The 17,873-nt window shown below is 41.1% G+C and overlaps 2 protein-coding genes across 4 annotated transcripts in view; one reads left to right on the top strand and one right to left on the bottom strand.

The window, feature by feature from the left end:
• Nucleotides 1-3,348, bottom strand: part of pex11g (peroxisomal biogenesis factor 11 gamma) — a 7,275-nt gene extending 3,927 nt beyond the window's left edge. For 2 of the 3 annotated variants that reach the window (XM_080526382.1, XM_080526383.1), the window contains exons 1-2: nucleotides 3,067-3,348; nucleotides 805-993 (exon numbers count right to left, since the gene is read on the bottom strand). In XM_080526382.1, the coding sequence (XP_080382508.1) occupies nucleotides 805-993; nucleotides 3,067-3,129 (252 nt within the window). In that variant the 5' untranslated portion in view covers nucleotides 3,130-3,348. The remainder of the gene's footprint in view (nucleotides 1-804; nucleotides 994-3,066) is intronic. The other variant, XM_080526384.1, reaches the window with a different exon arrangement.
• A 650-nt stretch (nucleotides 3,349-3,998) lies between these two features.
• Nucleotides 3,999-13,243, top strand: LOC308152287 (lysozyme G-like). The gene is made up of 4 exons (XM_080525221.1): nucleotides 3,999-4,127; nucleotides 4,772-4,956; nucleotides 9,872-10,022; nucleotides 12,573-13,243. The coding sequence occupies exons 1-4, from the start codon at nucleotides 4,124-4,126 to the stop codon at nucleotides 12,707-12,709; spliced, it is 477 nt and encodes a 158-aa protein (XP_080381347.1). The 5' UTR covers nucleotides 3,999-4,123; the 3' UTR covers nucleotides 12,710-13,243.
• Nucleotides 13,244-17,873: the final 4,630 nt, after the last annotated feature.

Below are 17,873 nucleotides of genomic sequence, written 5' to 3'. Positions count from 1 at the left end.
ACTACAACTAACTACAACTAACTACTACTAACTACAACTAACTACAACTAACTACTACTAACTACAACTAACTACTACTAACTACAACTAACTACTACTAACTACTACTAACTACTACTAACTACAACTAACTACTACTAACTACTACTAACTACTACTAACTACAACTAACTACTACTAACTACTACTAACTACAACTAACTACAACTAACTACTACTAACTACAACTAACTACTACTGACTACTACTAACTACAACTAACTACTACTAACTGCTACTAACTAATACTAACTACAACTAACGACTACTAACTACAACTAACTAATACTAACTACTACTAACTACAACTAACTACTACTAACTGCTACTAACTAATACTAACTACAACTAACGACTACTAACTACAACTAACTAATACTAACTACTACTAACTAATACTAACTACTACTAACTAATAGACTAACGTATATAGGCAGGACTGAACGAGTGTTACAACTAACTACTACTAACTAATAGACTAACGTCTATAGGCAGGACTGAACAAGTGTTACAACTAACTACTACTAACTACAACTAACTACTACTAACTAATAGACTAAAGTCTATAGGCAGGACAGAAGACTCTAGTTTCAATACAACTACACTAAAAACAACTGTGTTGACACTTGGCACTGATAGAACTTGATGTTGTTGTTGTTGTTGTTGTTGTTGTTTTTAGATTCATTTTGAGAGATGCAGAACAGAACAGAACAATGAACATGATTTAAACCAGGATGAGATCATAGTGGACGTGTGGTGTCGTACCCCAGCACCCAGGCCGTAGCTGTGGGAGTAGGCCAGCATAGAGAGGTCATCGAAGAGACGAAGCACCGTCCTGCAGTGGCTGAGCTGAGCTGAGAACAGCAGGAGGCTCTGACTCAGCTGGGCCGACCGGTCTGTCTTCTGAGACAGGACCCCCCCGACCAGCTGGGACCCGTAGCAGAGCGTCCTGATCTACCCCAGACCCCAGACCCACACATGGACATCATGCATTATGCTCATAGTTATACTATAGGTAATGCATTATGCACACATAGTTATACTATAGTTAATGCATTATGCTCACATAGTTATACTATAGTTAATGCATTATCCACACATAGTTATACTATAGTTAATGCATTATGCTCACATAGTTATACTATAGTTAATGCATTATGCACACATAGTTATACTATAGTTAATGCATTATGCACATAGTTATACTATAGTTAATTCATTATGCACACATAGTTATACTATAGTTAATGCATTATGCACACATAGTTATACTATAGTTAATGCATTATGCACACATAATTATACTATAGTTAATGCATTATGCACATAGTTATACTATAGTTAATGCATTATGCACACATAGTTGTACTATAGTTAATGCATTATGCACACATAGTTATACTATAGTTAATGCATTATGCACATAGTTATACTATAGTTAATGCATTATGCACATAGTTGTACTATAGTTAATGCATTATGCACAGTTATACTATAGTTAATGCATTATGCACACATAGTTATACTATAGTTAATGCATTATGTACACATAGTTATACTATAGTTGATGCATTATGCACACCTAGTTATACTATAGTTAATGCATTATGCACACATAGTTATACTATAGTTAATGCATTATGCACATAGTTATACTATAGGTAATGCATTATGCACACATAGTTATACTATAGTTAATGCATTATGCACACATAGTTATACTATAGTTAATGCATTATGCACATAGTTATACTATAGTTAATGCATTATGCACATAGTTATACTATAGGTAATGCATTATGCACACATAGTTATACTATAGTTAATGCATTATGCACATAGTTATACTATAGGTAATGCATTATCCACACATAGTTATACTATAGTTAATGCATTATGCACACATAGTTATACTATAGTTAATGCATTATGCACATAGTTATACTATAGGTAATGCATTATGCACACATAGTTATACTATAGTTAATGCATTATCCACACATAGTTATACTATAGTTAATGCATTATCCACACATAGTTATACTATAGTTAATGCATTATGCACACATAGTTATACTATAGTTAATGCATTATCCACACATAGTTATACTATAGTTAATGCATTATGCACACATAGTTATACTATAGTTAATGCATTATGCACATAGTTATACTATAGTTAATGCATTATGCACATAGTTATACTATAGTTAATGCATTATGCACACATAGTTATACTATAGTTAATGCATTATGCACATAGTTATACTATAGTTAATGCATTATGCACACATAGTTATACTATAGTTAATGCATTATGCACACATAGTTATACTATAGTTAATGCATTATGCACACATAGTTATACTATAGTTAATGCATTATGCTCACATAGTTATACTATAGTTAATGCATTATCCACACATAGTTATACTATAGTTAATGCATTATGCACACATAGTTATACTATAGGTAATGCATTATGCACACATAGTTATACTATAGTTAATGCATTATGCACACATAGTTATACTATAGTTAATGCATTATGCACATAGTTATACTATAGGTAATGCATGATGCACACATAGTTATACTATAGTTAATGCATTATGCACATAGTTATACTATAGGTAATGCATTATCCACACATAGTTATACTATAGTTAATGCATTATGCACACATAGTTGTACTATAGTTAATGCATTATGCACATAGTTATACTATAGTTAATGCATTATGCACACATAGTTATACTATAGTTAATGCATTATGCACACATAGTTATACTATAGTTAATGCATTATGCACATAGTTATACTATAGTTAATGCATTATGCACACACAGACTCATTGTCATGTTTTGAAGTAAAAAAAAAAAATACAATAATAAACACAAAGTTATTATATACTCAGTTCAAACGAGGCTACTCGACTAAAGGTCACGTCATTTCAGATTATTTGATTATGTGATTTAGCCTATTGAAGAAGTAGATGTTTCACGTGCATGCACATTGACTACTTACGACTTTATCCCTTCCCCTGTAGGATTCTAGAACATTCACCAGGGACTCCAGAGACTCCTGCATGTCCGCCAGTAACAGCCTGGGTCTGAACTACCCTAACTACCCTAACTAACTACCCTAACTACCCTCAGCCTGGGTCTGAACTACAGCTGTCAGCTGCCCGCGGCGATGTGGCGATAAAAATATATATTTGTCAGTTTCAAAATAAACTAAGTTTAAGACGGCAATGTCATCCTGTTCAAAATAATCTTCCAACAAGTATCCTTCATGCACAACAATGTGCTCTTGTGCACAAAATAAAGGTAATACATGAAGCTCCTATTGTTGTACTTTGGACAGGAAGTGATGTGCATCCAGGCAGTACTAGTGGATCACCTATAGAAAGTTACACTGGCCAGAGCATACCTGAGACTCCTTATGAGATAGTTCAATTTATTGTTAACTTTCACAAATCAATTTATTGTTTTCCGGCACGTTTGGCTCCATAAGAATGAAGTAAAATGAGTAAATGAAATATGAATTAAAAATATGTCAATCAATCAGTATTTTACATAAGAATCAATGGTCGTTACACAATCATTAAAAAGTGGTTTAGATATAATCAACTATGTATTTGTGTATAGCACATGAAGAACATTTTACAAAAAGTAGTATTTATTTCGTTAATTTATTTCAAATATCAGTCAGGAATGAACAAAGCAAATAGTGTATTAAAACGTTCTACAAGTGGAGCAAACCGCTAAATGATGCCATGGTTGTTCTGTAATGGTCTAGTAGTCCAACCCTGCCGCTCAGATAACACATGGAACAGATTTATAGGGCCTAATGTATAATTTAAAAAAAGAAAAGAAAAAGTACTTGAACGTCATGTTTCTCGACCAAGCTATGATTTCCTCTAAATCAGCTGCCCTGCAGTCCCTCCCCTGCAGTGGGTGTGGGTAATAATGAAAGTGAAAGGAAATAAAAACAAGGTATAAATAGGCTTACTGTTACACCCTATGAGGCTATTCATTTGTGGAACCTGCTGTTGCAAGAACTTCAAGACGTAATCTCCAACATGGGTGAGCTTTATGCAACTTTATCAAACAAACGTATTTAGATCTGAGGTTGGTGGTTGATGATTCACAAAGAATAGTGCAGCAGCAGTTAAGATATCATGCCATAATATTATGATGTTAAAAGTCCTGTAGAGTACATATACTACTCTTATTCCTTTTCTGTTTTGGCAGATTGATGTTGTACAGATGAACTAATGTTGGTGTTTGGTTGAAGTCAATGGCTGTGTTCTCCAATGCCTTCTTGCGCCTTGTATAGATCAGATACCAAGTACGGATATGCTCTAGCTAGAGCGCAAGAACGCATTTTGGAACACCGCGTTTATTTCTTTTTGTTGTTGTTTTTTAAGGAGTAGGGCCATCCCACTCTTTCTGTATTTTTAAACTAATGCTAACAATGAATCACATTTCCTTCTGTATAGGGAACTTTATAGACGTCAGCTATCAGCAGTGACGACGCAGCGTTATTAGCCTTGCCTTTTTCCCATTTTAAAAACGTTTTGTATTTAATATTTTGTAACATTATTGTCATCATTCTTCATTTAAAATAACATTATACATAATGACATTTAAAAAAAAAAAAAAAATACCAATTTCATAGAAATAAAGGCTTCTAACATTAATAATTTTCTATTGGATGCATCATAAAGGCGAGAGCGAAGCAGCGAACGACCTCAGTTCCATAAACCAATACAAGACCAAGATCTCAAATGTGGCACGACGATATGGACAGGAGCCATCTCTCATCGCTGCCATCATCTCCAGAGAGTCCAGTGGTGGACAGGCTTTGATAAACGGCTGGGGGGACAATGGAAACGCCTTCGGGCTTATGCAGGTAGGTGTATCAATGTGCACACACACACTTGGTCGCCATTCACAAAACTGAGCTTTATTGGTCACGTTGTACATTCAACCTGCAGTAGCTGGTATAGCGCCCCTACAGGCCACTATCGGTACATCTCCCTTTTTCTAAGGATTAAGATGAAGTTGATCTCAGAGAATAACAGTTCACAGATATTACAAGTCTATATCTATAGCTTAGCATACGTACTAGAATTCTCAAGATGTACTCTCCAGCTTGTACAAATAAACAATGTAACGGTACTCTAAACAGTACAATTATTACACTTCTCTTAACTCTTTCCTTTTTTTTTCAATGAAAACAAACTGTAATGGAACCATACAGCATCAATTCACAAATAACCTGAGTCCAGAACAAACAGTAATGACCCTGAGAACAGAACTCCAAGTCCGCAATAAAAAATTAAATAAAAATAATAAACCCACCCTTTCTGTGCGTGTTATTAGCACTCCTCTACAAGTCTCCTAGGTTTGACAATGGACCTACTCGGCCTTTGAACCCGCTCCACCCCAGGGGAGGGTGACTCGACAGGAGGGCTGTCCGTGTCTGATTGAGTATGCCCCCCTTCTATTTGCTCTCCCGGAGTCTCCCTGTCATTGCCATTCTCTGCAGGCTGTGGTTCTGGGCGTGGAATCTTCAACAGGTGTCTCCGGTTCCTGCGGATTGTATTGCCATTCTCGGTAAGTACCTCGTATGATCTTGGAGCAGTCTCTTTAAGGACCTGTGCGACCGGTCCCCATCTTCCTTCGCATCTGACTCTCACTAGGTCCTCTCGTTCAAGAGGTCCCAAGGGCCGTGCTCTTTTGTCATAGGCACGTTTGGACCGGTCCTCTCTCTGTGTGGCCCGGTGCTCTCTCTGCGTGCGGTGGTCAGCGCGCTGGAGCAGGTGCTCTGCTGACGGCAGCTTTGTCTTGAGCCTCCTGTTCATCAGCAACTCTGCTGGTGAGCGGCCACCTTCCAGCGGTGATGCTCTGTAGTTGAGGACTGCCAGGTACGGGTCCTCACCCGCTTCCGCTGCTTTCCTTAGCAGTCGTTTCACGATTTGCACTCCCTTTTCCGCTAGACCATTTGACTGCGGGTACAGTGGGCTTGAGGTTACATGCTTGAATCCATACTGTTTTCCGAACTCTGCGAACTCCTGGCAGCTAAACTGCGGCCCATTATCACTTACTAAAGTCACTGGAATACCGTGCCTTGCGAAAATAGACTTAGAATGAGCGATCACTTGCTTTGCTGTGGTATCAGACAACAGCGCATACTCTGGATAGTTTGAATGGTAGTCCACTATGATTAAATAGTCTCTCCCTTTCAGCTGAAATAAGTCTGCACCTACTTTTTCCCATGGCTCGGTTGGTTTGCTATGAGGCAGAAGCGGCTCTCTAGGCTGCATATATCTATGCTGTTGGCAAATCCCACATCGCTGTACTACAGTCTCAATATCTCTGTTCATGTATGGCCAAAACAGTACCTCACGAGCCCGCCTCTTGCTTTTCTCTATTCCCAAATGGCCCTCATGTGCTAACTTAGCCATCTCTGGTCTCATGGAGCCGGGAACTACTATTTTGTTACCTTTAAGGAGTACCCCGTCGATCACTGTCAGTTCATCTCTAGTGTGACGATACGGACTTGGCAGTATCCTGGCCTCATCTCCTGGTGAGAGGATGGCCGCTATGACCTCCTGCAACTCTCTGTCGCTTGCTGTTTCCTGCGCGAACTGGGCCCATTTCTCATTTGATGCAGGCAGCTGGGCCTTCACACAGTCCACATGGATTTGCACCTCCTGCTCGGTGCTGCTCGGGCCCGTGTCACTCAAACTCGCTCTGCTGAGAGCGTCTGCCACTATTAAGTACTTTCCTGGAGTGAACTCGAGCGTCATGTGGTACTTCTGTAGCCGTAACATGAGACGCTGGATGCGTGGCGGTGCATCTCCAAGTGGCTTTCTGGAAATGGCAATAAGCGGCTTGTGATCAGTCTCTAGTATTATTTCCCTGCCGTAGATATATTCATGGAACTTTTCACATCCGAAAACCGCGCCTAATGTCTCTTTCTCAATTTGCGCATAGTTGCGCTCTGCAGATGACATCGTTCGGGATGCGTAAGCGACGGGAAACCATTCTGTGCCGTGTCGTTGGAGCAGCACCGCTCCGAGACCCTCTTTGGATGCATCAGTAGAGACTTTGACCGGTTTGTCAACATCATAGTACTTTAACACCGGCTCTCTGATCAGGTTGGCCTTTAACACCTCCCACTCATTTGCATGTTCGTGTTCCCACTGCCATTCGTTTTGCTTTTCCAGTAGACTACGGAGGGCCTTTGAGCTTGCAGACAGATTTGGTATGAACTTCCCCATGTAGTTGACTAACCCTAATGCTCTTTGCAGGTCTGTTTTATCTTTTGGCGCTGGCATCTCTACTATTGCCCTTATTTTCTCTGGATCAGGCTGTATCCCTTCCTCGGACAACTTGTCACCTAGGTAAGTAACCTCTGTCACCCCAAACTCACATTTCGACTTGTTCAGTTTAAGCCCTGCTTTACGTGCTTGTTCTAGCACCCCGCGTAGCCTCTCGTCGTGTTCTTCTTTTGTTGTGCCCCAGACCACTATGTCGTCAATAAACACACCCACACCCTCCATACCATCAAACAGCTGCTGCACTGTTTTGTGGAACACCTCTGGAGCTGAGCATATCCCAAACGGTAAGCGGAGAAAGCAATGCCTTCCAAATGGTGTGTTAAAGGTACACAGTTTGGAGCTGTCTTCGTCTAGAACGATCTGATAGAACCCTGATGATGCGTCTAACTTAGAAAAGAAACGCGCGCCTGCCATAGCATTAGTTATGTCTGAGTTAGTTGGTAGTTTGTAGTGTTCTCTTTTGATCCACTTATTCAGGTCTTTTGGGTCTATACAGAGCCTCAAGTCACCATTCTTTTTCTCAACTATCACCAGAGAACTGACCCACTCAGTCGGTTCCTCTACTTTCCTCACTATGCCCTTCTCTATAAGGGCTTGTAGTTCTGCTTTCAGCCTAGCTTTAAGGGTCACCGGCACCTTCCTTGCCGGGTGGATGACAGGTTCCGCATTTGCTTTTAACTGGATTCTGTACTGCCCAGGTAGGCATCCTATACCACCGAATACGTCTCTATATTGCTTCCTTATTTTTTCTGTGTCTGCTACAGTCTCATGCTGTTTCTCAGCTGCACCACTAGGTGTCACTACAGACCTGTCAATTACATGCACTCTTTTGATGAGGCCCAATCTCTCACAGGATTTCAGACCTAATATGGGCTGTCTATCACCCTCAACCAACACAAACATAGCATTAACAGAGTGCCCTTTCCTTGACAGTGTGACCCTACATACCCCTTTTGTAGGAATCGGTTCATCATTGTACGTTCTCAGATTTATCTTTTTCACATGCACTTTTGGCTTCTTGTACAGTTTATTAAAGTCTTTCATCGTCAGTATGTTCACCTGAGCCCCCGTGTCCAATTTCAGAGGAATTGTCGTTCCATTGATTTCCAGATTGGCTATCCACTCCTCCTTATTGTCCTCGTTCTCCACAGTTCCCACGAACCACTTCTCGTCATCCTCGTCTGTGTCGGTCGTGTCGCTGCCTTGTTGCACCACCTGTACTTTCTTTGACAGGCAGCATCGGGCGTAGTGATTCTTCCTACCGCATTTGCGACAGTCCACACCGTAAGCCGGGCAGTTATTCGCTGCATGTCTGCCCCCGCATCTGTCACAGTCTGTGTCCTTTGTGGGCCTGGGCGCGCGGGACTTTCCTTTGCTGTTCCACTTGCTAGCGGCCCTCTCATGCACCGCGTCCACCGATGCTGGTTCGGGCTCGAATGACTTGAGCTGCATCTTGGCGCTCTCTGACGCCTGGCAGATTTGTACTGCCTTCTCCAGGCTCAAATCGGATTCTCTGAGCAGTTGCATTCTCACCTTCTTGTCGACAACGCCGATGACGACCTGATCCCTTATTAGCGAGTCACACAATGTGCCAAAGTTGCACGACTGGCTTTTCAGACGCAAGTCCGTGACAAACTGTTCAATGGATTCTGACTCGGCCTGTACTCCGTTGCGAAAAACATACCGTTCGTACGTCTCATTTTTCCTAGGTGTGCAATATTCCTCAAACTTTGCTAGCACTGCTGCATACTTTTGGTCATCGCCCTCAGGAAACCGAAACGTGTTGAAAACGTCCCTCGCGGCTCTGCCTGCCACTGTGAGAAGCAGTGCTACCCTTCGACGTTCATGTTTCGCCTCTTCCAGACCGATTGCCAACACGTACAGCTCAAAACTTTGCTTGAAAGCTTTCCAGTTCTCGTGGACATTTCCACTTAACTTCAACTCGTCCGGCGACCGAATGTTATTCATCTTTGTAGGCTAGTGTCACCCCACTCCTGGTACCATGTATCAATGTGCACACACACACTTGGTCGCCATTCACAAAACTGAGCTTTATTGGTCACGTTGTACATTCAACCTGCAGTAGCTGGTATAGCGCCCCTACAGGCCACTATCGGTACAGTAGGTACTCAGACATGAGTGCGTTGGTCAGGGTTGTGTTAGTAAGGGAGTAAGAGATGACGTTAGGTGAGGTTTCAATTCCATTTGATTCAATAGATCTTTTTCGTGTCAGGGGGAAAGGGATCATTTGAGTGCAAAAGTTATACCTACAAATAAAACATAAACCATTAAAACCAACAGATACATGCAACAAGGGGTGGGGGGGTAAATGACTGTAAGTAACAATAGTAGTAACTAGAATACATACGGCAGATGAATACATTATACAGGTAATGCAGCTGCAGCTACAGTCTATGCAGGATGTCAGGTCAAGTAGCAAACGGTCACCCCAGCCATTGTTTTTCATAATGTTCACAGGTTGACAAGAACGCACACCCAAATCCCAAGGGGGTTCCCAATGGATGGGCCGGTGATGAGCATCTCAACCAAGCCTCTGACATTCTTGTTTGGTTCCAGAAAGAGGCACAAAGGAAATTCCCTAAATGGAACAGTCGTCAAAAGATGAGAGGTATCTATCGATTGCCTGGGCCTTTTTAATATAGTTTGATTCAGATGATACTGTGGCTGTTAAGTGGAACGTCACTGGAAACACCAGGCAAGGCAAGGCAAGGCAAGGCAAGTTTATTTGTATAGCACATTTCATATAACATTCAAATTCAAAGTGCTTTACATACATTATTTAAAAATACAGCAAGAGCAGCATAGTAAGAAAATAAAAATTACAATGAATACATGCAAATATAAGAAGTAAATAGATAAAACATGTAATAAGACAATAGTTAATGGAAAAAAGACATTGATAGAAGTGTTTGTGTTTAATCATAACTGCTGCAAAACATGAAGGTTTTTTAGCTTAGATTTACATATTTTAAGGGTTTGGGCCTGATTTGATTTCTTCAGGGAGTTTGTTCCAGGAGCATGCAGCAGCGTGACTGAAAGTTGCTGCAGCGTGTTTTCTTTTTACTCTTGGAATGATTAGCTGACCTTAGGGACCTTGCGGGAATATAGGGTGGGAGGAGATCTGATATGTATTTTGGTCCAAGACCATTTTGTGATTTGTATGTAATTAGGAGGATTTTGAATTCAATTCTCTGAGAGACTGGTAGCCAGTGCAGGGATCTCAGGATTGGTGTAATGTGTTCAAATGTGTTTTTGTTAGGACCCTAGCAGCGGCATTTTGGATGAGCTGCAATTTACGAACAGCTCCTTTAGATAGGCCTGTTATTAGACCATTACAATAATCAAGTCTACTCGAAACAAATGCATGGATGAGTTTTTCAAGGTCTTGCTTGGACATGAAACCTCTCATTCTTGTCTAGAATTACACCAAGATTTCTGACCAAAACAAGCTGCACTGTAACATTATTACATTTAGTACATATATATATATATATACTAAACTAGATACAGCTTATTATAACCGGTGTAGGTACAGAATTTTAACGGTTCTCGGAATTTGATCGGGGTCCTGCCATTACTGATGACGTATCACTGTATGATTGGCTGTGATGACGTTACACATTATGATTGGTTGCAAAGCCGTAAACGTGATGACGTAACACATTATGATTGGCTGCAGAGCCCTAAACGGAAGCCAACTGGGTTACAGGAGCGGGCTAGTTGCTAACGTTAGCAAACAATGTCAATGTGAACTCAACCCTAACCCTAACCCTAACCCTAACCTTAACCCTAACCTTAACACCAACCCTAACGCTAACAGTAAGTAAGTACGTAAGTAAGTAAAGCTTTATTTATATAGCGCCTTTCGTACATGAAATGCAACTTAAAGCGCAAAACAGCAAACTAGCCCACCCCTGTAACCCAGATGGCTTCCTGTCACCAGGGGAGTCTCCGACTCTCCGACACCACCTACTGGTGGCTGGACTTTATTGGAACTAATTGCTAATACCTGTCACCTGTTGTATGTTTGTATGTGGCTATTTAGGTGTGTCCCTTTTCCCTGTTCCCTTGTTAGTCGATCACTTGTGTTACCCCGTTTGGAATGCTTCAGTATCCTGTGTACGTATTACCACTTCACGTATCCGTTACCCGGAACGTGATTGAGCCTTGACTTTGTTTGCTGGTTTGCAACCTTGTACCTCCTTTGGAGCCCTTTGCTCAAACTTTAGTTTCCGTGTACTTTATTATTGACCTCAGTTCCTAAGTTATTATTGCATACGTGCTGAGCCCTACTGCTCCCCTTTTTGTTGTTCCGTCTGAAAGTTTATGTTTGTACCTGCGAACTATACGTCTCAGTAAAGAGAGTCTTTATTTTATTATATCTCCGTCTCATTGTTTACATACACCGCACCTGGACCCGACACTATTGTATACATACAGAACCTTTAGAGAAACGTAACAGCTTCCGTTTACAGCTCTGCAGCCAATCATAATGTGTAACATCATCACATGGTTGTGATGTATAATATAATTCAGTAGAAAAAAAAAATGCTTGTGTTCTTACGTGGCTTGTGGGCTATGAAAAAAAATAGGGAGAAGACTACATTTAATATTACGAAATAATGTAAGCCAAAATCGCAATTCAAAACATGGGTTTCATTGGGGTAACATGCTTTTTGGAAAGAGCTGCAGTTCTCCCCATGGCCACCTGGTATTGCTGGTGTTCTGATGATTTTTGCTGCCTTCATGCCTGAGATTAGATGTTGTTCATGAACTTTATTAAACTTTAGGCGGGTGTACTTTTGTGGTTTCTGATAGGTTGATAAGTCTTTTAGGGCGGGGGTAGAGAGCCTCAGACGTGATGTTTACTGCGGCCTGCTATCAAAGCGAATTTATCTCGCAGACTAGTTGTTCCCCGGCACAATTTGGGCGGCTTTTTGGTTGCAAGTGAATTAAATGTAGTCATCACCCGTTCCCTCCCTGCGATCTCCTACCTCCCTGTAATCAGATGTACCATAAGCACTCGCCAAGTCAGCTCATTTGGTAGCAATTGAACAAGTGAGGTGATAAATGGTCAATTTCTTATACAAATGAACACTATGTTCTGCATTTGGATTCACTAGCCAATATCACTAAAATCTTTCTTTGTTTTTCTCAGCGGCGTTGGCTGGCTACAACATGGGGATGGAGAGGATGTCAAATGACCCTGACAGAGTAGACGATCACACCCATCAAGGGAACTACTCCGAAGATGTCCTCGTAAGACAAGCATATTACAAGCGCAAGGGTTATTAATGTAACCCTCATAGTTGTAAACTGTGGGTGCTGACCATAGCAGGCTTTGATTCTAACTATCATGAAGAAAATGTTGGCTTTTCTGAGTAAATAAACCTGAAAGTCATTCACATTTATTGAGATTGAATAATTCAGTAACAATGGTCATAAATTCACATTTATTATCTTTTAGTATTTCCTTTTTTCATTTAACTTAATGTTTGATTTTACTTTCAGCCAAACGTTATCTTACATGTTCATGTTTATACAAGTATCTCACACCTGTGTGTGCTTAAACAACAGCTTGATCTCAGTATAATATATTAATGGAGGACAAAGGAGAAGAGAAGTTGTCAACATTTTCAGCAGTCTCCGTTTATGTTATCATGGTTGAACTGGAAGCTGGTATGACACTTTATTTTTGCTTGTTGGTGCTTAAATCAAATATATGATTAATATTTGTAATGTTAACGGATTAAAAACATCATCTGACCCACTTGTATTCTCTGAAAACATTACATAATTGTAATATAGTTTGATGCATTTAAATGTCGTTGTACCTGTTACAATGACAATAAAGATCATTCATTAATTAATTCATTCACAGTGTGTAATTGATTCCTATGCAAATCAGTGACCCTATAAAAAAATATATTGATTCCATATTTACATAAACTATTATCCTTGCATTAAGATGAACTCAATTTATTGAGTGATTTGTTGATGACATTTTTGCTTTTTAGCTAATTTGAGTGTCATAGCAAAGGGTGTGTAGACATAATGCACATGAGGTATTTCTGTGTTTAAATGTTAATACATTTGCAGAAATGTCTAAAAACTTGTTTTCACTTTGTCATTATGGGGTATTGTTTGCGGATTGATGCCAATTTTTATTTATTTAATCAATTTTAAAAATAAGTCTATAAACAAAATGTGGAAAAAGTGGGGGGAAAAAGGGGGTAATCATAAAGGGGGTAATTTGCTTGGACAAGAGGCATTCCATGAGTGCATATCAGATTTCCAGAGCGAATTTACGAACGCAGCGACAGTAGGCAGCACAGATACTCCACTACTGTGATACCAAGGGAACCGGATGCTCTAGTTATCTATTGGCAGTGGCGGCTGGTGCAAACATTTTTGGAGTAGGGTCCAACTGCGCGCATCAAATCCATCACCCGGAAATGTGATGTACCAAACGTCATCATACCGCGCCTGCATATTTGCATAGACTACGTCATCGCCTTACTACGGTAACGGTGGAAACCATGAATCGCCTTACTACGGCCTTGATTGATTGATTGATTGAATTGATTGAAAACTTTATTAGAAGATTTGCAGAAGTAGGTACATGAAAGTACATATTACATACAAGGTCAACTAAAAGGATAAAAAACCCAAGAAAGCCACTGGCTTATTTCAATTGGGGTCCTTGATTCTCAATTCATCGTTACATGTAAGACAGACAAAAAAACTAGTACTATCTACAAGATAATACAGACAAATAACTATTACTATCTACAAGATAAACATACATCCATCATGGGAAGAACAATACAACAAAACATAAGGTATGTACAGCGGGTAGGACAGGTGGGGACATACACCACAGGTGGGGGCGGGGGACAAAACACAAAGTATGTACAGTGGGTAGTTCGCCCTGGCCAGGAAGGCACAAAAGCATGATTGGCACATCCTGCACAACACCACCATAACACCAGCACCTCCAAGCCGACTCAAGACCCGCCACCCTTACAACAAGGCAGCACAAGCCATGCTCAACTCCACCTCTGAGGACATCTCCAGAGATGCATGGCTGGCAGCAGCTTGGAAGCAGGAGTGGGAGTCAACCGGGCCCTCCCGAATCCACCGCTACATCTGGGACCCAGGAGATGGCGCCATTGGAGGAGACGACCTACCACGCCGGCAATGGACCACACTGAACCGTCTACGAACTGGTGTCGGTCGCTTTAAAACATCAATGAAGGCGTGGGGCCTGGCGGACAGTGCGGCATGCGAGTGCGGTGACCCAGAGCAGACCGCCGACCACATAATCACCATCTGCCCCTTATATAGACCACCCTCAGAAGCCAGCCTCTTCGACCTAGAACCAGAGATGCGGGCATGGCTACGCGACACCGAGTTGGACCTCTGACGTTACACGAAAGAAGAAGAAGTGGGTAGTTCGGGTCTTTTAATCAGATTTTTGATTTAGAGGGTCCAGTTACGGATTGCAGCCTCCTGTAAATGTTTTTTGAGAGTGGTTTTTAAGGTGGGCAGTGTTTTGCACTCCTTTAAGATTATAGGAAGGGCGTTCCACATTTTTACTGCATAGTTTGCAAACGAGTTTAACCCCTTGTTTGTGGTGCAACGCGGTTGAACGTGGTTCGTGGAGCTTCCTCTGGTGTTGTATGTGTGGACGTTGTTCACTTTTTGGAAGGATGTTGACAGGTACTTGGGTGTCTTTGTGGTGTAGCGTATCTTGAAGACCAGGCCCAGTGCAAGCTGCTGCACTCTGTCAACTACTCGTAGCCAATCAAGGCTCAAAAAATGAGCAGCGGTTAGATGTGTCCTAGGGTTGAGGCCTAGCAGAAGCCTAACCAGTTTATTTTGGGCTGTCTGGAGTCTTGTTTTATGGGCCTTTGTGGTTCTATAGTACCATGATGTTACGGCATAGTCGAAGTGACATTGAATGAGAGCTCCTGATAGGGTCCTCAGTGTGTTTTTACTGACAAGTGAGGATATCCTGTACAAGAATCTAGTTCTATGGTTCACTTTTTTGATTACTTTTGCTGCCATTTTATCTCCGGAAAGATTTGCCTCTAAGATGGAGCCCAGGTATGTAATATCCTCTTTTCTTGTGATATTAATGTTACCCACTTTTATTTTAAAATGTTCAGCCTTTCAGAGTTTAGATGGGGATCCGTATAGGATGGTTTCAGTTTTACCTAGGTGTATTGATAGTTTATTGTCAGCTAGCCAGATGCAGATTCTACTCAGTTCAGTGCTTAGCGCTTTTTCCACCTGCAATATGTCCCTGTCAGAGACCAGCAGAGCTGAGTCATCCGCGAACAGGAACAAATTGCAATCACATGCTGATGACATGTCATTCACATTAGACACACTTTTTACTGCATTTCGTTGTCTGAATCTAATCTAAAATCTCATCTAAAAAAGTATGTAGGCTATAAAATGATGGTGTAGGCTAATTTACAAGAACTGACACGATTACAATGGTCTTTACAGCCTTTCTGAGTAGTAAATGATGTTCTTATATATATACATGTATATGTAAATCGATTCGCATGAAGGCTTCGGTTAAATGTAAAAAAAAACATTACATTAAATCAAGTATCAAACCAGCAACCTATACCAAAAAATACTAACCCTATACCAAACACACCACTGTGATGTTGGATTTACTTTTTTATTTATCTATCACACTTTCAAAATATGAAGTTATCTATCTCGTAAAAAGTGGGAACTAATATTTCCTAAAAGACACTTGATGGAACTGTCGTTTGGGATATAGTTTCCGCCTGTGAGACATTGTTGACCCACATATTACCTAAACCAGCCTGTACACCTGCTCGCTAGAAGGATCGTTCAGAAGGATTGGTTGCATAGCAAAGCATTTAGGAATAAGTTTAAGGAAGTTTAATAAAAACAATCTGGTTCTCTGTCTTTAGATCAGGAGAGATCCATGTCGCTTTGTGTGTGGGCTTGTGGGAATATAGTTCCTCCGATGATCAGTTCGTTGAAAGAGCAGAAGTCCGTAAAGAGGGGAGCAGACATCGACTCTGACCACCACCTGCTGATAGGAGAGTTCAGACTGAAACTAGCTGCAAGGACAGGGGAAGGAAGTAGGACCCAGAGAAAATTCAACACCGTATGTGGAATAGCTTCCAGGCTGTAGGTTTTGTGTTACACACCCGAAGGTAGTAACAAATAAGGGAGTCCACACATGCGTTTAAATGATACAATTAAAGTTTTATTTACTTAAATGAACCAAAATAAACTAAATAACATGATTATGATTATGGATAAGAATCAGTAGTGTATGCCATGAGTGAATGGTTGTAGAATGTATGTTGTATGTACGTATGTAGTGTAAAACTAAAAGGCCCCAAAAACCAGGTACCCAGAGACCTTACCAACAGAACCCAAATCATAAGGAAGAGAGAGAGAGCTGAGGACACCCCTCTCATATATATATCCCCAGCTCCCCAAACCCAGGTGACACCACTCAACCTAACGACCCACCCACTCTGCCCAGGCTCCAGCCACAGCCAATATGCAGGCAGAGTGGGAGGCGTCACATCCCCCCCCTAAAAAACATGGTTCCCCCCTATACTAATCAAATAACTATAAACGTTGTCCCCACCCCCCCACAATAAGTAAATCAACAAAACACAAGCAAAACATTTAAATTAATTAAGGCACCCGAGAAAGCGCATCCGCTATCACATTCTCGGATCCCTTAATATGATGAATATCTAAATGATAAGGCTGCAAAAACAATCTTCCATGCGGGGAAGAGGAAAAACATCTGGTTTAGTAACGTTATTAACTTTACGAAAATCAGTACATGGCCTGTACGTTCCGTCAGGTTTCCCTACTAATAAGCAGGGTGACGACCAACTAGAATAACACGGCTCGGCAATGTTATTGTCCAACATGTATTTAACTTCGCATTCCAAATGCTTACGTTTCTCTGGCGAGACGCGATAAAAACGCTGCTTTATCGGTACCGCATCACCCACATCTACATCGTGCTCAACCAGATGTGTGCGAGAGGGTACATCTGAAAATAAAGCAGGATAACTATTTACCAGGGCAATCAACTCAGCACGCTGACAGTCATCCATATTCCCCAAAATGCGATCCAATTGGCCCAATGACTCTGAATTTTTTAACCGACCTTGCATAACTACATCAGGGGTGACACCATCCTCCTGACCCGCTACTGGAAAAGAGGACACATCACCTGTAGCAGTACATAGAGGCGTTAATATTACACCCCCCCGTTTTCTCCTCACCCGCAGAGGGCCGGGAGTAGTATGGTTTCAGCATATTCACATGACACAGCTTATTGGTCTTTCTATTTTTTGGCATTGCAATGACATAATTATTCTCTGTCACCTGCCGCACAACAGTGTAAGGGCCAGCGAACTTGGCTTCAAAAGGA

Source organism: Nansenia antarctica, assembly GCF_963989245.1.
Source record: "Nansenia antarctica genome assembly, chromosome: 3".
NCBI classification, from domain to species: Eukaryota; Metazoa; Chordata; class Actinopteri; order Argentiniformes; family Microstomatidae; genus Nansenia; species Nansenia antarctica.
The sequence above is the reverse complement of the archived record's forward strand: the minus strand, read 5'-3'. Positions and strand labels throughout refer to the sequence as shown.